The sequence below is a fragment of the Haliotis rubra genome, unplaced genomic scaffold, assembly GCF_003918875.1.
Source record: "Haliotis rubra isolate DU_JTF1 unplaced genomic scaffold, ASM391887v1 Scf336, whole genome shotgun sequence".
Lineage (NCBI taxonomy): Eukaryota > Metazoa > Mollusca > Gastropoda > Lepetellida > Haliotidae > Haliotis > Haliotis rubra.
In genome coordinates, this window is record NW_025767009.1 from 526,859 (window position 1) to 551,422 (window position 24,564).

The 24,564-nt window shown below is 42.1% G+C and overlaps 1 protein-coding gene across 1 annotated transcript in view; it reads right to left on the reverse strand.

The window, feature by feature from the left end:
- LOC124284400 (carbonic anhydrase-related protein 10-like) overlaps nucleotides 1-24,564 on the reverse strand; it is a 115,468-nt gene that overhangs the window by 36,182 nt on the left and 54,722 nt on the right. Inside the window, exon 4 of the mRNA XM_046720488.1 lies at nucleotides 12,185-12,376. Within this exon, the coding sequence (XP_046576444.1) occupies nucleotides 12,185-12,376 (192 nt within the window). The remainder of the gene's footprint in view (nucleotides 1-12,184; nucleotides 12,377-24,564) is intronic.

A 24,564-nucleotide genomic window follows, 5' to 3' on the forward strand; every position in this document is an offset into this window, starting at 1 on the left:
TGTAAGTTTTTTCCTCCAAAGGGTGTAGTTATAACAGGTTACCAAGGGTGAAAGTTATTTCCACAAAGGGGTGTATGTAGGATCATACACACCTACCATCGCTGAAGTCAAGAAATCAATTTTCACTTTCAGATGTGAATATCAAATAACTTTCACGTCACACATTTAGATTCATAAAAGCGCGGAACAATACCCAACAAACCACTGGACACTCCAGTTGTATTTTCACTTGCTAGTTCGTATGCAGTCCGAGAATGTTTTTGAATCACATTAGAATTCCATGGCCATACTCTTAATACTCATTACGAGCCTCATGAACAGGGGCAGATTTCAAGCAATGGGTCTTTCAAAAAGTAACGACACATTTAACATGAGATTCACAGGGCTCAGGACCGAAGCCCTGGGAGTGTAAACATTTTCTTTGTCAGCAGATAATGAATAAGTACCCAATCTATATAAGCAAAGTCTTGTTGGTCTTCACCCCAAACAGCTGATTGCTAGTGCAAACGACTGTGAAGGTCACTCCATCGGTACCAGCAGACAGAATTATCGGTGAGGTAGAAGACTTTCCAGAGAAAACTGCCATCTTCGGAAGAAAATTGTCAGTTGTATGTCTACAGTCAGGAATTACAGCGCAGCGATCAATCCTTTCTTGCACGTCTTCCAGGATTTGACTAGAGAGGAATGGTACGAGCGCGGCCAGGCGAGGAAGCACGACGGCCGCATACTATGCTCCAATGATATCGGAGAAGCTAAGATAGATATTTTATTCGCAAAGTCCATTAACTTTCAGCTTTGTTTAGATTCCAGACATCTATCGATTCTGCATTCAACAGTCAAAAACATGTGGGGTGGGGTTTCAAAGTCAGGGTTCCCACCAACTAACCTGAATATGAGTTTCGGAACTTTTGAAGGTGCTTTCAGATTCCTCGCTATCTGGAATTGATTCTTGAACGGAACATCCCGCGTTTTGTATGGATAGAGGTATTAAAAGAATATTACATCCAACACTGATCTAAATACACCAAATCATAACAGTAAATTTAAGTTCCAAATGACTCGTGTGTAATCAGATTTGAAGAATTTTGAAGAGCACATTACCCTCAACAGTAACCTCAGCATTCACAGACGATGCCGCGATCCATTCTGTCTCTAATTGAACTGCTAGTTTAAATGTAATAGTCCAATGAACAAATTCTCCTAATGTGGGACTCGTAAGGGGCAAAGAGCGATCGATCTCCGACCAAAGTAAGCCCAGTGTGTGTAATTACACGAGGCTATGATTAAGTGGGACCCATTTGTGTCCCTTCTCCAGAAACGTAAGAGCTTTACTACCAGTAAAATAAGAGCTTTACTTTGTAGACTGCCACTGTCTATTCCGCTTACGGCAATGCCAAAGCCTCTGAGGTTTCACTGTCAGCATTTATCTCCCCTTGGGTAATCAAATGGCCGTTTGGTGTCGCTCTGTGACAGACTGCCATTGTTTTTGTCAGGGAACGACGGTTTTGACCACTACAAGTAAATGCCTTTAGCCATGGGATTGTGACCGTCCATTGGTATTCGTTAGAACGTGTTTGCAAGCTTTTTCATTGATTACTGTGTGAACAAACTGTTTGCCCACTATAATGACCGTTTCCAAATCCATGGTTGGACAACCTTTCATCTCACAGTGCATATTTGACAAATGAACAAAACGAAATCATATGATTTGGTGTCAGTAATTTGACTTCAAATGGTTGGCGACCTCAACCCCCTCCACGCCAACACACCTACACACACTCCCCTCTCCCACCATGAGAATGTGAGTGTTTGTTTAAACCGTCTGTCTACCTTGAGCGCTGGATAAAGGAGATTTCAAAGAAGGCGGACTGAAAAAGGAAAATTGAAACTGCTGTCGGTGCTAGTGTCTAGAAGTGTCTAATCCGAAACTAGACATAGGGAATCTTACAACAGAGTAAAGATCATGACGATCAGACGATAGATCGAAGTGCCCTGCACTTACAACCTCCATCTCTATGCCTCTAACTATCTGACTCAGCGTGGGAAGGTGAGCGCCAGAGTTCGTGTACCCGTGGCGGGCTTCCAGATATATGATTTTTTTCCCATTTGTTGAGTTTACTTTTTGTACTTACCGCTCGATTGCTATAGGATTATGCTGTGCGATCTGGTGACAATGTTTTCCCTAGTCCCAGACGTGATAAAAAACAACACTGCACTCAGATTTAGCAACTATGATTAGAAATTGTTAGCCGGATAAGCTGGGGGCTTTTTTTAGCGTGTGTTTGCGTGTTTTGAGGCTGTGTCTCAATACTGTCGCGAACGTACAAACAACCAGCTTTATGATGGGATAGATTTATTTTATTGCATTTGTTTTACAGGAACTGAATGGTGAGCGAGGGGGAGTTGGTGGGTGGGTGGACATTGTCTCACGTTGCAGCAGCACCACTGTGTCCGAGCAGTCTGTAGTGAGTGAGTGAGTGTGATCGAGTCTGGACAAGACAATCCAGTGAACAAAAGCATGAGCATCGATCTACGCAATTGTGATACGATGACATGTGTCAACCAAGTCGGCGACCCTGATCCCCCGATCCCGTTAGTCGCCTCTTACGACAAGCATGGGTTGCTGAAGACCAATTCTAACCTGGACCTTCACGGTAAATACGTAAAGCTGAGTCCGGTAGACCATTTTCTGGAAACATGATCAACGATCCTAACAGTGACATCATCATCATCATCATCATCATCATAATCATCATAATCATCTTTATTTCTCGAAAACCCACAAACGGTGATACATGAGACAAATAAATACAAATAAATACTAAAATAGCAAGGATGTACACAGAATCATCGACATCATTTATAATACCTATACACAGAAATAGCATAAGTAATTGAAAAGCGTAAATGTTACAAATTAGATTTTAAAACTATTCTAATATATTTTGGTTCTATTCCATTTGAGAAGGTTCGCTATCTTTAAGAGAGATTCGGCCATTGTAGAAATTGAATTTGGATAAAAATGGATCTTTCGGAAATGAAGGCTTCACATTTAAAAAAATAATGGAACTCATCTGCAACTGCTGGTGAGCTGCAGAGAGGGCAAAGTCGCTCTTCTCTGGGTACTCCACTCCAGCGGCCAGTTTCAACCGGTACATTTTGGTTTGATTACGACACGACACATTATCAGAAAGACCATAGTGTCCACCTGATCCCCATTTGTCGGCTCCTGAAGCCTCCTTCTCCTACTGGAAAGAACGTCAACCCCGATATTGACAGATCGGTGGATCGAACCCTTGGTATACCAAGAGGCGCTAAAAGATGGCATTTGTTAGTTACCTTGCCTGACGTCCTGCATTCAGTGAATGACACAACGACTGGCTGGTGAGTGAGTGATTGAGTGGGTCTATTAGTTTTATTCCGCTTTTAGCAATATTCGAGCAATATCGCAGCGGGGGACACCAGAAATGGGTTCACACAGACTTGTTGGTGAGTGAGGGAGTGAGTTTAGTTTTAAGCCGCTTTGAGAATACTCCAGCGTTATCACGGCGGGAGACACTAGAACTGTGTTCACACATTGTACCCATGTGGGGTCTTCGGCGTGACGAGCGAACGCTTTACCCACTAGGCTACCCCGCCGTCTCTGGTTGGCTCGGAGACAGTGCGGTATAATGTGTCTGAACGGTGTCTTCATGTTTAACGGCGCCATGGTATCTCGGTGGACTGGAAAACCGGACTGGTATAAGTCAGGAATTGTAGCTATAGGAGCCGGCGCACACACATGCACTCATCGACAATCATCGTTGAGTCCCATTTCACCTTGTCACGTTCTCTTGTCACATACAATCACTGGCGACTGGGGACATGGCTGTCGACCTGTCCGTGTTGGTGTTGTTTTATGCCGCAGTACCAACATTCCAGCAAAGTACTGGTCAACATCAACAGGCGTGACTTCAAGCACGTGAGACGCCACCCTGAATCATCCTCTGATCTTGATCTTTCGCCTGATCTGACATCGGACCCTGACGATAGGCAACCATTGCAACCATTTGTGAATAGGGGTTAAACGACACATCAACTCAGCCCCACAAATCATTACTCATCCAACCCATAGCGACAGGGTCATGCACGTGTTATTGTTTATACACCGCTGAAGTGCGCTACTTGAGTGTCAATACATAATCAGATCGATAGATCGATCACCAATCACTCCCCGGCGTACCGTCACATGCCAATCAGGTCTATTTCCCATTGTCGCTCGTGCTGGAACTGTTGCAGGGGCTAATGGGAAGGGTCAAAGGGTTTGACGGGCCGAGGGGGCTAATTTACTTAACACAGTCCGGGCGTTATCAAATATGAACTGCATAAAAGACAGTGGACGCACAAATACATCTCCACTTCGATTAAGCGGAAATCTTTATATGCCAACGTTGATCCTCGATCACGTTATAAACGAGCCCATTGTTCGGATCTGTCAATCAATTTTCAAGCAAATCAGCTGCATTTGTCGCTTTCAGTCCGTATGTTCGCAAACACGACCACTTTCCTGATTAAACTAATGGATCATTACGGAAGGACGTGTTCTCGGCGTTTAATGACAGTGTGTTTTATGGTTTAGTGAGACTTACAAAGGCATTCATAATCAAACATGTCTGCAAAATGACGGTTGCGTGATTTGCAAGGAAATGAAGCAATCTAGAATTTCTCATAAAAACAAATAAGTTGCTTTGATATAGGAAAGAAACAAAACTGAGATCTGTTAAGTTTGCAACAGATGCACGATTTGCATCCAAAACGGATTGCTTCTGACGTGTGATAGAGATCGGACTATATATTGTTGGACTTGTCACGCATATAATCTATGAGGCTTGCGTAATGCTAAGTTAAATAGTTCCTGTGTTAAACTTGTACAACTATAAAGGCGGAAACGTATGGATGTTAGCTGTGTAATATGAGGCACATGATCATTAAGTACTTACTCTGTCATCACGGAGTATATTCTTACTCCGTCATCACGGAGTATATTCTTACTCCGTCATCATGGAGTATATTCTTACTTTCATCATGGAGTATATTCTTACTCCGTCATCATGGAGTATATTCTTACTCCGTCATCATGGAGTATATTCTTACTCCGTCATCATGGAGTATATTCTTACTCCGTCATCATGGAGTATATTCTTCATCATGGAATTATATTCTTTACATCCGTCATCATGGAGTATATTCTTACTCCGTCATCATGGAGAGTATATTCTTACTCCGTCATCATGGAGTATATTCTTACTCCGTCATCATGGAGTATATTGTTACTCCGTCATCTTACTCCGTCATCACGGAGTATATTCTTACTCCGTCATCATGGAGTATATTCTTACTCCGTCATCATGGAGTATATTCTTACTCCGTCATCATGGAGTATATTCTTACTCCGTCATCATGGAGTATATTCTTACTCCGTCATCATGGAGTATATTCTTACTCCGTCATCATGGAGTATATTCTTACTTCCGTCATCATGGAGTATATTCTTACTCCGTCATCATGGTATATTCTTATAGTATATTCTTACTCCGTCATCATGGAGTATATTCTTACTCCGTCATCATGGAGTATATTCTTACTCCGTCATCATGGAGTATATTCTTACTCCGTCATCATGGAGTATATTCTTACTCCGTCATCATGGAGTATATTCTTACTCCGTCATCACGGAGTATATTCTTACTCCGTCATCATGGAGTATATTCTTACTCCGTCATCATGGAGTATATTCTTACTCCGTCATCATGGAGTATATTCTTACTCCGTCATCATGGAGTATATACTCCGTCATCATGGAGTATATTCTTACTCCGTCATCATGGAGTATATTCTTACTCTGTCATCATGGAGTATATTCTTACTCCGTCATCATGGAGTATATTCTTACTCCGTCATCATGGAGTATATTATTTACTCATGGATTATATTCTTACTCGTCATCATGGAGTATATTCTTACTCCGTCATCACGGAGTATATTCCTACTCCATCATCATGGAGTATATTCGTACTCCGTCACCATTGAGTTATTTTTACTCCATCATCACGGAGTATATTCTTACTCCGTCATCAATAAGTATATTCTTACCCCTTCATCACTATTTATATACGGAAACAGACTGTCATAAGACATACGATGCACGTACTTAAGTTGCTGTTTGGTTACCCTTTCATTCGTTTTATAAAAGATACAGTCTTTGTGGACCTTCCCAGCTGATACCATTACGTTTTCACAACATAAACCAACGACAAACTTTACGAGCGGGATATTTAATAAAACAGATGGAATTGTGCTTATTTTTACCCGGTGCATAAATTTTTTTCCACGTAAAGTTAACAACCCTTGTCTTGGTGCGCTCGTTTTTATGAGGGTGTATTAAAAACAACATGGAAAACGGATCGCTTCTCAAACAATTTTTATAATGTTTCGTTTTCACTCATGACGTCTACGTTATTTGAAGTAATTCAATAACAGCTTTAGCGTAGTTGGTTATAACACGATAGGTAACTCTTTTTCTTTCTTTTCCAGACTGAGAGTCTTTTCCAGGTATCAAATGACAAATGCGTGTTTGTAATGTAATTAAACTGACACTACGCACCACACATTTTGGATTGAACGTACTCAGATGAAGTAAACAGAGCCATACATGCAACTGCATTATCTGATTTGGTACGAGGGGCTATCAAAAAGTTTGAGCCTAAAGTACTTCTGATATGTGCATGACAAAAATAACTGTATGACATTAAAGAATGGTTTATATACGTAGTATTGACACGTGACATCACGTGACATCTAATCACAAGTTCCCCTATTGAAACGGCAGAAATGGGTAAGCTTGAATACAGAGCAGTCATAAAGTGTTTGGTCCTCGAGGGCCACCCGGCGAAGCACATTGAAGAGCGATTGACAGCAGTACGAGTACCTCGTATGTCGTTGTTATTTTGTCGGATCATAGTGACGAGTGAATATGGTTTTACGCCGCTTTTAGCAATATTCCAGCAACATCACGGAGGGGGACACCAGGAATGAGATTCACACATTGTACCCATGTAGGGAATCGAGCTCGGATCAGAAGTCCTCAACACCTCTTTCAAGACGACATTGTTGATCACATGGTCACATGACCATGACGTCCGGTTGGTGTCGGACATCCTAATACGCCCATACTTTCAACCAACGGTTTCACTTGCCCAAGCCCCATAGCTAAAAACTGCAATACATGTATGCAGAAACTAGTTCAGGCTTAAAATCGCATTCAATAACTTGTTTCATAAATTTGCATCAGTGATTTCTCTTTTTCCTCTTTTGAGACAATGAATAATACTAAATGAACCTAATAATGCGAAGAGCAGAAAAAACCCCAAACCTTCTTGGTGAAGATATATCGATTGATCATATGGTTAAAAATGAAGTTACTGTAACACACTTCGAGGAACGTGGTTCAGAATTGGGCTATGTTTTTGTGTGGAAGTACTTATGGGCGAAGGGCAGAGGGGTAGCCTAGTGGTTAAAGCGTTCCCTCGTCACGCCGAAGACCCGGGTTCGATTCCCCACATGGGCACAATGTGTGAAGCCGATTTCTGGTGTTCCCCCCTCCGTGATATTGCTGGAATATTGCTAAATGCGGGGTAAAACTAAAGTCACTCACTCGCTTATGGGCGAAACATCATTTTTTCCCTCAAACGCATGTGCAGTACACACTCCCACGAGCTGTACAAGTTTTGAACATGCAGCATGTGCACCATGCATTGGCGGATCCAGAGGGAGTGGGTGGTGGTGGTTTTCGAACTCCCCCTTTGAAAATGACTTAAGACCACATTGAAGATTATTTTGCGTTGTCGGAGCCAATGGTTGTGTGTGTGTTCCGAACCCTGGACCGCCCCCAAAAAAATAAATAATAAATAAAAATAAATAAATTCCTGGATCCGCCATGCCATGGATGATCTACTGAAAAGAGGTTATGAGACAGTAAACAAGACACAAATGGCCGACGATGCCCGCCGTGTGTTAATAGTGCACTGTCAAACTCAACTTCTTAGACCTGAAAACGAACTCGTATTGAAATGAATTGTAGACAGAAACTTTCAGATGTACTTTCAACCCCATCGTTTTTAGCAAAACAGAGAACTGGCAATATTCAACGTTTAATTGATCAACCTTCCTCACAATTATACAGACGGCAAATCAACTGTTGGTTTTCTCTAACAAGATTTTCCAATCTAACTAAAAGTAAACAATGAAAACGATTCAAAGTCGTTACTACGGTCTCTATGCACACTGAGTTCAATTATTTCGTTGGCACCTTTCAGTTATCACAAGTTTTCTTTTTACATCGGCATGACGAGGCCCGAGGTTGGACAGGGAACCTAAGAACGCTTTACTAATTACAATTTAATGAAATTATACTTTACAATCTCTACTCGACCCTTTTTCAAAGCAGCTTGGGATTTCTTTTCAACATAATGACATTTACTACTGTTGAACGGTTATTGAAAAAAATACAGGTTAAAGCAATATAAACTGACGTACAAAAGAAACATGACACCCGCGGTATATTTTTCTGAGCAATAATTACAAAATGTTTTGATTTCATTCATACGCAGTATTTTTTATTAGTCTGTGGCACAGCAGCACCAAGAGGACATCATGGTGGTTCCAGCTGATGCAGAGTTGTCAGCAGTCAAACGCATGTACTGTCGACATTTCTTTTACACAAGGGATTGGGGAAAATCTATCCGAAGGATAATGCGTTTCAGTCGATAGAAAGGTGGGTAATGTCCTCACAAGCTTGTATGACAGCCATTTGCAGTTATGCAAACCTGTGTTCGAGCATACAACATAGCCCCTGCGGATGTTGTCCGCGCATCAGAGAGGGCCTGTTGAATTTGTTGTCTGGTCTGTGGTTGCTGGAATCTCAGTCGTCTGCCAAGGTGACACTTCTGGTGTTCTATGGACGTCATCAGGGATCCTCCACTCATCAGACAGGGCCTGTTGAGTTTGTTGTCTATTCTGTGGCTGTTGAGTCCCAGTCGTCTGCCAAGGTGACCATGTTGGTGTTCCATGGACGTCATCAGGGATCTCCCTCCACTCATCAGACAGGGCCTGTTGAATATGTTGTCTATTCTGTGGTTGCTGGAGTCCCAGTCGTCTGCCAAGGTGACCCTGTTGGTGTTCCACTGGAGACATGTCGGGGACCAAGGGACCCTTATCGCTAAATATAACCCGAGCACAGTCACGCCGTTGTCAACGTAGGGAAGTTCCCGTCCAATGTTGTCGATGAAAGCGATGTTCCTGTGCCAATGCTATACCATGTAATGGATTGGTGCGGTAATTCCTGCCGAAAGTAAAAGACTCAGCAATGTGACCCTGCGACTGTGATGACCTAACGACGTTGCTGAAGATGAGGAACCTATTACGTAGGTGCAGTGTCCAGATGTACTTGTTTCCTGAGGTGTTGTGACCCTCGACCATCCACTCCGGGGACGGTCAGATGTCTGTCCAGTTTGTTGGAACCGTCTAAAAAGATGATGGGTTTGTCTTAAACAGCCGAAGGTTCCAGCCAAATAATTCTTTGTTGTCTCCATCTGTGACATACCACCGGCTCTCTTGTTGAACTGCGGCTAATGTATGCATTCTTTTGGTGTTCTTTTCGCCACAATCAGGCTATTCAAATGACGAAAAACGCTTTTCATTCATGGTTTTCACCCAAATGGATGTAGCCCGAGTTGAGGTGAGTTTAATCAACATATATGTAATGTTTGCTCAGAGTATTTCTGTAGTGCTAAAACTAAGCATGAATTAAACTAAGCAAGAGACAAGAAACATGAAATCAGCAAACGACAGAGATAAAAAATACGAATTCACACACACGCAAGCACACACATCCGGCATCTGGTGTACCACTTAATTTGTTTTGGCGCCATTTTGAGACAGAGCGTACACGGCGGGTACCCCTACATAAGGGTGGGAGTTTCACAGACTGTGCGACAAATATTGTATTGATTTGTCTCTCTTTACAAGCAATAAAATACGAAAGAAAAAATAAAAATAAATGTCTATATAAAAATATTGGCATCGTATTCCATATGAACCTTCCATAGCATTCTGTGTACTGGACAGCGGCATCCATCAGGAATCCCAGGTGACATATGTTATATTTGGGATTACACTTTCTCAGTAAAGTACAGATTCAAGTACTTTTATTAAGTCAGCGATGGAAGCCGCGGCTCCTGAGTTGGAGTGAGTGAGTGAGTTTAGTTTTACGCCGCACTCAGCAATATTCCCGCTATATGGCGGCGATCTGTAAATAATCGAGTCTGGACCAGACAATCCAGGGATCAACAGCATGAGCATCGATCCACGCAATTGGGAACCGATGACATGTGTCAACCAAGTCAGCGAGCCTGACCATCCGATCCCGTTAGTCGCCTCTTACGACAAGCATAGGTTACTGAAGATCAATATTGTAACCCGGATCTTCACGGGTATCCTGAGTGGGACAGATCGCCGACTTCGTGTGCTGACGATTAGTAGCCTGACTCTAAGTGTGTGGGTTTGAATCCTGGTCTCAACCTAGTATAAAAGTACTAGAGTCTATACTTTACTGAAAAAGTGTAAACCCAAATATAACATATGTCACATTTGACAGCTCTCTAAATGTCATTGTGTACTCATCAGCATTAATGTGATCTAACTTTTGCTCCGAAACATATACTATTTTTGTACGTGTCAAGTTTCTTTTGAACATCAGTTTTTTTCTTTGACGTCAAGTCAACTGGATGATATGGTGTTTTGTTACATAAGCCTCGTTTACTTTATGGTGAGCGTACATGTACTCTAAAAGGCTAATACTACTGATCTAAAATAAATGGCCTTAGTGGTATTAAAACTAGATTAACTGATAAAAATAACACTTATTAAAGCTTAATTTTTTTTATTACAACACTCACAGGGCCAAATTGTATCATCACTATTATTACAATCGGTCACAAAGTAGTATTAATACTTTGATATCTCAGTAGTATTTGTTCGATCTGCAGATCTATGAGCATGAAGATGAAAAAATACAGGACCCTGCGAGTACTTTGCAGGAGCTTCGAGTAAAGAACTATGGGTATGGTTTTGCCCTGGAAATACAACTGTAAAAAAACAATCAAATGGAACCGGGATTATTTTACGCTCGAGCTCTAGTGTACATCGCGGAATGATTTATGATACAGTGGATGTGATTGCGCGTGTCATCGCGGAGTGATACACTGTCCACTGGGAGCGATAATGAAATAATGGTGTAAAACAGATCTCTGCGCTTCAGATAGAACTGGGGTTCAAATATTGTCTTCCCAACGCCGATGCATTGTCTCAAACTAAACGACATGACCTTTGTTACTCTATGTTAATTCTAGAATCTCCCAATATCAACACTGCTACTTTGATGGGTGATGTATTGATTACCTACAAAGGCTTCATCTGGGGTAATTTAGCTGATCTTGAGAACGTTGAGACATTAAAGATGGTTCGGGCGGAAGCCGATCAATACACTTGTAAGCAATCACCAGAAACAATCATAAATCATCTCGAAGGAAGGTTATGATGTTTACAGAAAATGAGTGTAAGAAACATTGAATATTTGACATCTGAAAAGAAGATCTCTCAACATCAGAGGCAGTTCTTCGATTCAAATTAAAACACAAACATATATAGATCACGAAGGCCACATCATGACAACGTCCTTCATTAATGCAGCCTTGAAATAATCATTATGCATCTAGTTTATTTTTTAAAACTTCAAATTTCGAATCCCAATCAGACCTTTCATGCGTATTCATTTAGAAGAAGCAGAATCCTTTTCCAAGCAATGTTGGGGCATTAAAATGCAATTCATCGATGTAAATAAATTTTTAAAGCCATGGGAAACATGTTTTGGTTCTGAGTGAGTGAGTATGGTTTAACGCCGCTTTTAGCAATATTCTAGCAATATCACGGTAGGGACACCAGAAATGGGCTTCACACATTGTATCCTTTAGGGGAATCGAACCCGGGTCTTCGGCGTGACGAATATTTTAACCACCAGGCTAACCCACTGGCCTTTGATTCTTTGTGTTTTTAAGTGTATTTGGTTGATGAAACCATGAACCCTTACCTCGACAGGAAACGATATGCTGGCTATTGTATGCTCCGATCCTGTGTTATCCGAAGTTCCAAAATGAAACTTGATTTCCGACACTGTGTAGTTGTAGGAAAGTGGTCCCACACTCATGTTGATGTTGTTGTATCCCTCGGACGTGACGTGGAGGGAGATGTCGTGGCCGGTGTTGATCAGCAGCCCCTTGACCTGAAATAGCAACATAAAAAACATGTATCTCATTCCTATCGAATTTGATATTTTCTACTTCAGCGCAAAAACAGGCGGGTATCCAGAGAAATTGTAAGGGTGTCAGCGTGTCACTGGTTCCAAAGGACTCCAGATAAGAGTAGGTTCCGAACACTCTTGCTCGTCGTACATGTGATGATCTGACTTGATCCCGTTCCTTCGAATCCTGACGGTGTCAGATGTTGTTCATAGTGTCCACCACTAGTTTGTATGGTTTGTGTAACGCCGCTCATATGTAATCGAGTCTGGACCAGACAATTCAGTGATCCCGCTAGTCTCCTTTTATGAGAAGCATGGGTTACTGAAGATCAATTCTAACCCGGATCTTCACGGGTGCACTGGTTTGTAAAAACATAATCGGGACATATCTTTGTTTTGAAACTTAACGCAGCACTCAGCAATATTCCAGCTATGTGGCAGCGGTCTGTACATAATCCCGTCTGGTCCAGACAATCCAGTGATCAACATCATAAGCATCGATCTACGCATTTGGGATACGATGACGTGTGTCAACCAAGTCAGCGAGCCTGACCAACCGATCCCTCTTCCGACAAACATGGGTTGCTGAAGACCAATTCCAGCACGGATCTTCATGGGTCGATGCTTGTCTGGAGTACGCATCTTTTACACAGCCAACTGCTGAAACCTAGACGCTATGACCCCATTCGTAAATCTTATAGTCACGTGTCTAGGGGAGATAACTCTCATTTGTTTTAATTCTTGCCAGGTGTACTGTTTTTGTAACTGAATTGTAATCGTCAATTATCATGCTCAACACGACTGATTAGAAGCTGTATACCACGTATATGTTGTGCTGTTGAGTTGAGGGCTTCCCTCACAGGTAGGGCATTTATGTCAATAAAGTTATCATATAATAACGTAAGTTTCTTTAAACTTATATTAAGAAATACTTTAGTTTGATTTCTGTCATAACATTAAAGTGGCTCATCATTTAACACAAACAATGTCACGACCCGAGAAGATCCGGGTTAGAATTGATCTTCAGTAACCCATGCTTGTCGTAAGAGGCGAGTAACGGGATCGGGTGGTCAGGCTCGCTGACTTGGTTGACACATGTCATCGTAGCGTAGATCGATGCTCATGCTGTTGATCACTGGATTGTCTGCATTAAACAACAAACAAACCAAGAAATGTTACAGGCACGGGTTAAAAATAGAACCATTACGCTTGATAAAGAAGAAGATAAAGTTTCTTGGTGTCGCAAGGACACAGTGATGCAAAGCATCCTTGGTTGTACACACTGTCGCAAGGACACAGTGATGCAAAGCATCCTTGGTTGTACACACTGTCTGAATTGACACAGACTGAAAGGCAGAACAACAGGGGAACACTGATGACCGATCTTCCGGTGAGCAAGCTAACCAAGGGAGACATGTCTGTCTATACGAGTCTCTCCTTGAGAGAAGCGTTATATCAGCTCCAGACAGATCCACGGCCCTGTATCCGAGTTCTGTCTACCTACTTCCGTTTAACTCGGTGGCCTTGCGCAAGAAACCACCTCACCGTCTCAAGTCGGCGATGTACACACCCGCTCAGTGATGACTTAGCATTACGCCATAACCACATGCTAATTTGCATAACCCGTGCACAGATTTTCCTCTTGATTGTAAACAAACACTCTATTTCTGGCATTAGAACAGGAAGGCTTATTGGAAGATTCCTGTCAGCCAAGCATATTGTTTTGCATAAGTATAATGTTTACATGCTACTTCAACGTACAAGGACCCGTGGACATCCGGGTTAGAATTGGTCTTCAGCAAAAAATGCTTGTCGTAAGTGGCGACTAACGGGATCGGGTGGTCAGACTCGCTGACTTGATTGACACATGTCCCCCTATCCCAATTGCGTCGATCGATGCTCATGATGTTGATCACTGAATGAATAACATCCTATATTTATTTCATTGCATTTAATTCATGAAAAGGACTCTTGCAGGAAAACAACATTTTACATTCTTTACATAGTACATCCTTTCATCCATGGATGCGCGGCACAGAATGTCGCGATGTAGAAACATTCGATAGATGGTTACACCTCGCATACATAACAGACATGGCTCAAACAAAAACATGGCGGAGAAGAAACAGTAAATAATATCCACTTCAGACAGTGGGGTCAATCGTGACCCCTCACCGGAGCAGCGTTCCGACGTTGATATCCTACACCATCTCCACGGTAGAGCACTCTGATGGGTCCCCACAGGTCACCTCGGATCGCCCTGAGAGGATCCCATATCGGAACTTGATTCACTCATTTCACTAATCACAGAATGCAATATAGTCTGACGCTGATATACATTAGCAAGTAGTTTGGTTTAACGACGCTTGACCGTGAAGATCCGGGTTAGACTTGGTCTTCACTAAGACTTCAGCAACCCATGCTTGTAGGTAAAAGGCGACTAACGGTATCGGGTGGTCAGGCTCGCTGACCTGGTTGACACATGTCAACGTATCCATGGGAGTAGCTACCATTATGAAAAAAAGCCCGTGCTTACACACGATTCATGCAAAAATGGTTTGGCAAGCCCTCAAAACTATCTAAGCGTAAAGCTTTGCAAACTATCGGGCTTACACGAAACAATTGTCTTGCTACGCGCCTGGTATCCCTATTCCGTAGATCGATGCTCATGATGTTGATCACTGGATTGTCTGGTTCAGACTCGATTACTGACAGACCGACGCCATGTATCTGGGATATTGCTGAGTGCGGCGTAAAACAAGAAATCAACCAAAATCAATTAACGACGCTGTGATGAGTATGAAACATCGTGTCAGCTTGATGCCAGGTCTTTGACGAAATCCACGAGTACCACGAGGCGAAGCGGGATTCGGGCCGATCATAATAGGTTTCTGGCGTGCCCAAGGGACGCAACTCTGCACATGACGTGGCGGCACCTTATACGACGAAGTCGACATTCGAATTTCAAGGTCATTGTACTTAGTATAAACGTAAAGCGCCGAGCTATCATCCTGTTGGAAATTCCTTTAGGGTAGGATTCAGAGGAAGCAACGTTGCCTTAGTAACGGAAGCAATTGACTCCTGAATGGCCGAACTGAAGTCAGAAGACAAGAACAATGTTCCTGGGCACCAAAGAACATTTGCAAAGCCATGATTCAGGTTATGCCCGGAATTGCAAAGCTCAAAGTAGGTAGATTTGAAAACAATTCGCGAGAGGTGGAAGTTCGAAGTCTGATTCTTGGGAAATCATCTCCAAACTTAACATGTATGTATGTATGTATATAAGGTTTTAGGGCGACCTTGGGCCTTAAAAGGCCTATATGCGCCCAACACTTAACAAACTGTTATATTTTTGTTCAGTTAAATAACATCGTACTTACCCGTTTTAACGAGGAAGTCTAAAAGAGCTCTTTGTATGCAACCATACATTAAATTATCGCCAAGTATTGCGTTCATTGAAAACGTATTTTGGGCTTTGTTAAGCACAGTTTCTTTAAGAGCCTTACGTGGGTTTTCATGAGCTGGACATCGACAACGCCGACGAATTACTTAACATGTAGCTGAGTAGAGGAGTTATCGTCCTTAAAAACACAAGAAACACATCTCGATATTATATACCTATGGGTTTTTTTTAAATCTTAGTTTTAAATATGTCAGAAGGGGGTGGAGATGGTGGCTAACCCTCGTCACACAGACTGACTGACTGAGTTTAGTTTTAAGCCGCTTTTAGCAATATTCCAGCAATATCACGGCGGGGGACACCAGAAATGGGCTTCACACATTATGCCCATGTGGGGAATCGAACTCGGGTCTTCGGCTTTAACCACTAGGCTACCCCACCGCCCCCGTCACACAGAAGACTCGGATTCGTGTCGAGTGTGCAGCCAGTTTCCTGTGTCCCCAGTCGTGATATTGCTGGAACATTGCTGAAAGCGGCTTAAAACCATATTCATTCACTTGCTCAACTTTGTCGGAAGTTAAAACGCTCGCTCGTCTCTCAGAAGACACCCAAATTAGTAAAATCGTTCGCCAACCCTCCGTGGCATCAATGGTTTAATCTATCCATTCATTAAATGAATTGGGAATGTATTTGCGCATTGTTTTTATGGCAACATATTACTCTGACTGTGAGCGACGAGCTGCAGTACCACACAGTCACTGGGGCGGCGTTAGCGTGGTGGTAATGCCGTTCGATCGTCACGCTGAAGACCTGGGTTCGGTTCCTCATATGGGCTCATTGTGTGAAGCCCACTTCTGGTGTTCTCCGCCGTGATATTGCTGGAATATTGCTTAAAAGCGGCGTAAAACTAAACTCACCTCTTTCACTCACTCACTCCACACATTCGCTACACACGTTCCTCGCTGGATTAGTTCTCACGTCAGATGTCACTTGAACTTTACCTGAAGTGTGTTGGGTTTGTTTTCAGTGAGATATGTCTGGAGTGACGATGTGTTAGACGGTTTCATTCCACAAGCCAACACATACCTGAGGTTGTTTAATTTTGGATACCGGTTATTTCATGACATTTTTACTAGCTAACGGCATGGGATGATATTTAGATGTCTGGTCGCAGCAGTGGAGTCGTATGTCGTCAAGACAGCGTTCAACAGACAAGTAGTTTGACTTAAATCGTATGGTATTCAGTTCCGTACACTATCCATATGTCGCAATATAACGTAGCTGTGCTTCCTTGTCTGTCGGTGCTGGTTTCCGGAGAATTAGGAATACAAAGGTGCTGTGCTTTCACCTGGCGCTCTACTGACTCACCTAGTCCCTTATATCTCTGATCTCATCCCAGCCCCTTATATCATTGATCTCATCCCGGCCCCTCATATCTCTGATCTTATCCCGGCCCCTCATATCTCTGATCTCATCCCGGCCCCTCATATCTCTGATCTTATCCCAGCGCCACATGTCTGATCTCATCCAAACGCCGCATGTGTGATATCATCTCAGCGCCACATATCTCTGATCTCATCCCAGCCCCTCATGTCTGAATTCATCCCAGCGCCACATATCTCTGATCTCAGCTCAGCGCCACATATCTCTGATTTCATCCCAGCGACACATATCTCTGATCTCACCCCAGCTCCACATACCTCTGATCTCATCCCAGCGACACATATGCCTGATCTCATCCCAGACTCTCATATCTCTGATCTCATCCCAGCGACACATATCTCTGATCTCACCCCAGCTCCACATATCTGATCTCATCTCAGCGCCACATATCTTTGACATCATCTCAGCGCCACATGTCTGATCTCATCCCAGCCCCTTATACCTCCGATCTCATCCTATGCGACCTCACATACATCTGATCTCATCTCCCTAATAACCGAGATCTCATCCTCATTCCATAACATTTCTGATCTCATCCCGACCGGTCGATATCTCATTTCCAACCCGCGTCATATATGTAATCTCAGTCTAATTTATGTGATATTGTATGTGACCTTTCACATCTGTGATCTCACCCATCCGACCTCTCACATCAGTGATCTCACCCACCCGACCTCTCACATCTATGATCTCACCCACCCTACCTCTCACATCTGTGATCTCACCCATCCGACCTCTCACATCTGTGATCTCACCCATCCGACCTCTCACATCTGTGATCTCACCCATCCGACCTCTCACATCTGTGATCTCACCCATCCGACCTCTCACATCTATGATCTCACCCTCCTACCTCTATGAACTCACCCACCCGACCTCTCACATCTGTGATCTCACCCATTTCCCTAATATCTCACCGAACACAACCCAATCAGATCTCCAACTCATTATTCTCACCACGCCATATCTATGATTAAACGCTCGTCCTCTATACCACCCCTTGCCCAGCAATTAAAGAGCAAGAGACAAGAAACACGAAATCAGCAAACGACAGAGATCAAAATAATGAATTCACACACACGCACGCAAGCATATCCCTCAAGGCACCTGGCATACAACTTAATTTGTTTTGGCGTCCGTTTTGAGACAGAGCGTACACAGCGGGTACCACTACATAGGCCTGGGAGTTACACAGACTGTGCGACAAATATTGTATTGATTTGTCTCTCTTTGCTAGCAAAACAATGAAAAAATAAAAATAAATGTCAATATAAAATATTTGCATCGTATTCCAAATGAACATTCCATAGCATTCAGTGTACTGGACAGCGGCATCCATCAGGAATACCAGGGTTCTGCTTCCAGGGTATTGGCACCCTCATACATTAGGGCCCAGTTTCACAATAATATACTTATGCCAATAATGGTTGTCACCCCCTTCAATTTTTTAATTGGAGAGGGTGTGTGGGGATGTGTGTGTGTGTGTGGGGAAGGGTGTGTGTGTGTGTGTGTGTGTGTGTGTGTGTGTGTGTGTGTGTGTGTGTGTGTGTGTGTGTGTGTGTGTGTGTGTGTGTGACAACCATTATTGGCATGAGTATACTTCAAAACAATTCCAGAAATTTATATGTACTATAATAATATATCTTGAAAATTTCAAAGCATTTGAAACTAAAAATACGCTTAAAAGGACAGTATCAGCATCCAATACAACATAGCAAATATAACTTTACAATCATAGTGCCTTGCAATGGCTATATTAGGAATAGTCATCAAGAAAATAGTAATTACAGGCGCGAAGAGGCCATGTTCTATCAGGGATACTCTACAACATGTAGTCTCCCTGGTTCTATCGACCAAGAGATTTACAACGCCCAGTATGTATAGAGGACACGCATCACTTACCACACTTTCTACTGTTTATATATTAATTAGTTTACACAATGCTCTTAAGTTTTAATACAATTCCATGGTGAAGTAACAACGTCCTGACCTTCCAAAGATAGCTTACAACTGATCACATAAAACATGTACTATTCACACATCAACTACTTACATAGAAATGATTTTTCAAAAACATTCGGTTGGCACCTCACCAAAATGGCCATTTAGACATAACACAAAAAAGTTTTAAAAACCAACTGATCTTATTTACATTAGTTATAAACATTTGAACATGTCTTGCGAGAAATGATGTAAAATCCATATACAAAATTTTAATGTGAAGGGAAGTAAGTAGAAAGAGAATATGAAAAATACTTTGCTTTTCATAACCTTTCATCGACCTTTCCCCAAGATCCTTCCAATCTCAACCGCCTCCCAAGTTCCAGCGCTCCTGTCAACATCAGGCGCCATGCTGTGTGATATATGCCTATTATCCCTGAAGTGCCCATTTCTATTGCTATCGGAACATGAAGCAAACAGACAATCAATAACATTATTCAAGAACATTTTTATTAACTTGCATCATCGCCAGCCAAATGAACACGGTTATATACTGCACGGTACATTACCAAGGACCTCGTTTCTTCAAAGCAATTTTAGCAGTAACACTACTTTAAGCCTATATTGAAGCATAGGAAATGCGACAGTTGTTGCGCTGAGCTTGCTTCGTGGAACCGGCCCAGTCATGGCTATGGCCTTCCTTTGACTTTTCTGTCTACATCTTAAGTAATGTTGTTTGTTTGTCTGGTGTCTTTATATATAGATTTCGGATACGACAGACAAGTCTAACCGGGCGTATCAATCAAATATACTTGTTTTTCACATTCTTACAGGAAATTCCTATTTGGTGTGAGTCAGAGATCGCTCCGATCTTAACAGAAACAAATCTCGGCAGTCTACACTTCACTCGCTTGTGGTCAAATGTTGGGGTCAGGGCAGCTAGTCTCTCGCGTATGTCTCAATCAGGGCGTTAACTCGATAATATAAAGGTGCCAAGTTGGGATAAGGAACGTTTTATAAGAGTTTGGTTTATGGTGAGGGTAGGCTGAGGTAGCTCAGTGGTCTGTGTGGGTACGGGTTATGCCAAGGTTCGAATCCGGATATTGATACTACAAAGAAAGAAACATGGAATTAACTAACAAATCATTATACCTTTTTACTGGAAATCTTTTGGATTTGTCTTTAGTCATATATTCGAGTTAATCGACTTTGGGTGGTTAACTACAACCAGCGATATTCTAGCTATATGGTACATATAATTGTGTCTGCACCAGACAATCCAGTTATTGACACCATGAACATCAATCTACGCAGATTTAATAACACGAATCAACTAGCCTCTTACGACAAGCATGGTTTGGCTGGTAAAATACCATCCTACCGGGTTCACTTCCATCCTACTGGATACAATCCAATCCTATCTTGTACCATCCCATCCTACTGGATACAATCCCATCCTACCGGGTTCACTTCCATCCTACTGGATACAATCCAATCCTATCTTGTACCATCCCATCCTACAGGTACAATCCCATCCTACTGGGTTCACTTCCATCCTACTGGATACAATCCAATCCTATCTTGTACCATCCCATCCTACAGGTACAATCCCATCCTACCGGGTTCACTTCCATCCTACTGGATACAATCCAATCCTATCTTGTACCATCCCATCCTACAGGTACAATCCCATCCTACCGCGTTCACTTCAATCCTACTGGATACAATCCAATCCTATCTTGTACCATACCATCCTACAGGTACAATCCCATCCTACCGGGTTCACTTCCATCCTACTGGATACAATCCAATCCTATCTTGTACCATCCCATCCTACAGGTACAATCCCATCCTACCGGGTTCACTTCCATCCTACTGGATACAATCCAATCCTATCTTGTACCATACCATCCTATCTTGTACAATCCCATCCTACTGGGTTCACTTCCATCCTACTGGATACAATCCAATCCTATCTTGTACCATCCCATCCTACAGGTACAATCCCATCCTACCGGATTCACTTCCATCCTACTGGATACAATCCAATCCTATCTTGTACCATCCCATCCTACAGGTACAATCCCATCCTACCGGATTCACTTCCATCCTACTGGATACAATCCAATCCTATCTTGTACCATCCCATCCTACAGGTACAATCCCATTCTACCGGATTCACTTCCATCCTACTGGATACAATCCAACCCTATCTTGTACCATCCCATCCTACCTGCTACAATCTCACCCTACCTGGTCCCAGTTTGCAGTTGAATGAGCGGATACACATTTCGGATGACTTCACTTTCTGGGACCCGTGAAGACCCGGGTGAGAATTGGTCTTCAGCAACAATGAGGCGACTAACGGGGTCGGGTGGCCAGACTCGCTGACTTGGTTGACACACGTTATCGTGTCCCAATTGCGTAGATCGGTGCCCATGCTGTTGATTACTAGATTGTCTGGTCAAGACTCGATCATTTACAGACCGCCGACATATAGCTGGAATATTGCTGAGTGCCGCGTTAAACAACAACTCAACAAACCAATCATTTTCTGGAGATCCGGACCCATAATTCTAGTGCTAAAACCAGAAGTCCTATATTGGTAATCTTTTTCCAGCTGAGTCTAATAAGCAAAATATCATCAACCCACCCACTCACTCGCTCAGTGGCTAAAATAATCTCCATTTAGTCATCCCTTACGCTCATTGTTGAAGGCTGAAGCTTTTGTAAATTGACTCCGTAGTTGATTAAAAAAAAACTCATCGCGAAAAGTGAAAAATATTTTCTTTTGAGAAATTGAATTGTAAAATGTGTGTTTTCCAACCGGTAATAACGAACTGTTCGGACATCGTCTCCAGCTTTCAATATCTATTACAAAAGATTCATTGCATATTTGAAAAAAAACATAACAAGCCTCTTCTTTTCTTCGTTTCATTGCGACAGAACACAGATTTCATTTTAGATTGGACGTGAAACCCACTGACAACAGGCCGCCACAATGTATCGAGCAAGGGTCATATCAACAAATTAAACAGACAAAAGTCAGAGAAATGTTTCTTTTCGCAATAGCAATCCCGGGGAGAAATCTTGTATCATTGTGTGAAATTGCTTCCGAAGCGTTATGCGATCTCGCTGATGTATTTCGGTGCAAGGGACGGGTGATACAAAACATGGAATAAAAAATCCGGATTAATGGCGGTATTAGCCGTCAAAACGCTATTCATACGGAGGTTCAACATGTGATTGAGTTATTTGTTTTGTTGGTGATTGAATTTTGGGGAAAAATTGGATTTGTCTGCAGCGTTGTGAAAGAGATATTTGTGATTCCTTCAGCAATCGAAACATCAAAAGACTTCTTTTCCATATACAACAAAACCATGGGACAAATTGTTCATGTTATTCTTTTCCAAATGCTTGGTCTAAATCGATTCATTTTTCGTTTTCGTCGTGTGAACAATTATGCAAAAACAGTGTTTATTTAAATCTGAATCAGTTTTATTTGATTTAAGGGACATTTGATATATAGAGAATCTCACCCGAGTGTCTTTTGATATCAAATATATCACCACGAGTTGATAAAGTAACAAATATCCGAGGCTTGACGAGGATATTTTTACTTTTATCAACGAGAGTTGATATATTTGATATCAGAAGACACGAGGGTGAGATTCTATTTATCATAAAAAATCATTCATTAGTTTTCAACTGACTGACTGAGTTTGGTTTTACGCCGCTTTTAGCAATATTCCAGCAACATCACGGCGGGGGGACACCAGAAATGGGCTTCACACATTGTACCCATGTGGTAGTTTTCAACGAAAAATGTACATCTCTCAACACTGGACTGCCTTTAGATATTGTGACGTCATCAAGTTCATGACGTCATAGCATTGTCAGGGCATTGTACAAAATCTACTGTCAAAATGATATCTCCTAGGAGATATCGTCTGATCTCACACAAGCGATCTCTCCTGTGGAACACAGTTTTGGATGATAAACGAATATAAACTTAAATCAAAACCTTAATTTTGGATTCGAACCCTGGACATCGGTATAAAAATCGAGGTTTTAACCACAGACTAGTTGACCGCTCTGTTTCCCTTCACAAACAGTAAAGTTGACTGAGCAAGATATCTTCTAGCAACAATCTTGGAGCACCTTTAGAATACAGCACAACAAACTTTAAAAATACGTCATAATACCCTTTTACGTAATGTAATGTGATTTTGTTCGAAAGCACGTTCTCGAAACAATGCCCAATGACGCCTGCATGGCAACACCGTTGTCTGGCTCAGCGAGTGCGTATAAGCTCCGCTCACTGGTGTTTCATCTCTACATCGAATTCAAGCTCATACGAACACCAGTTTATCATCCAAAACTGTGTTCTATATATCGCTTGTGTAAGATCATCTCCTAGGAGATATCGTTTTGACAGTAGATTTTGTACAATGCCCTGACAATGCTATGACGTCATCAACTTGATGACGTCACAATGCTATGACATCGCTGCTCTGCAAGTCTAATGGTAGTACAGTGTTGAGAGATGTACCTTTTTCATTGAAAACTAATGAAGAATGAATTTTGATGATAAATAGAATCTCAACCTCGTGTCTACTGATATCAATTACATCAACACTCGTTGATAAAAGTAAAAATATCCTCGGCAAGCCTCGGATATTTGTACCTTTATCAACTCGTGTTGATATAATTGATATCAGTAGACACTTGGGTGAGATTCTCTATTTACCATTCTCGGATTTGGAATCATATCATGTTCATCGATAAATAGATTAAGGTCTTTCGGTAACGTGAAGCACGATTTTCAGCACTTTTAATTTTAACCACTGCTTCAAGGTAAACAGATTCTTTTCGGAAACAATAAGTCCAAAACATGGACATATTGTGGTAAAACGGGTTTTTCAGCTTGTGCGATTCGTCAGTACTAAATTACGTGTACTTATGAGAGTTGCAGCTGTATATGCTCCAGTTGCGGTAGTGAGTACTTCGGATGAGAAAAGTAAGGCTATCAGCTATTGGTTGAGGCCTATCCATTCTGAGCGCTCCTAGTAGACGCTCTGACTGGACACTAAAACATGTGGCGACCTGACCACAACAGACGGATTGACGGATTGACTGACTGACCTAGGATACATCCGAAGTAACTGGAGCATATACGAGCTGAAACTCTCATAAGCTGAAAAAAAACCCCGTTTTACCAACAATATTTTGCGCCCTACACAGTTTTCTCTAAAAGCCGATTAATTATCATCGACACACTTTTTTCACGGAACATTTCCAGCGGAACGTTTATTATATATTCAAAATTAGAGGTGTGACGATACAGAAATTTCACGATACGATACGTATCGCGATATCTTGAAAC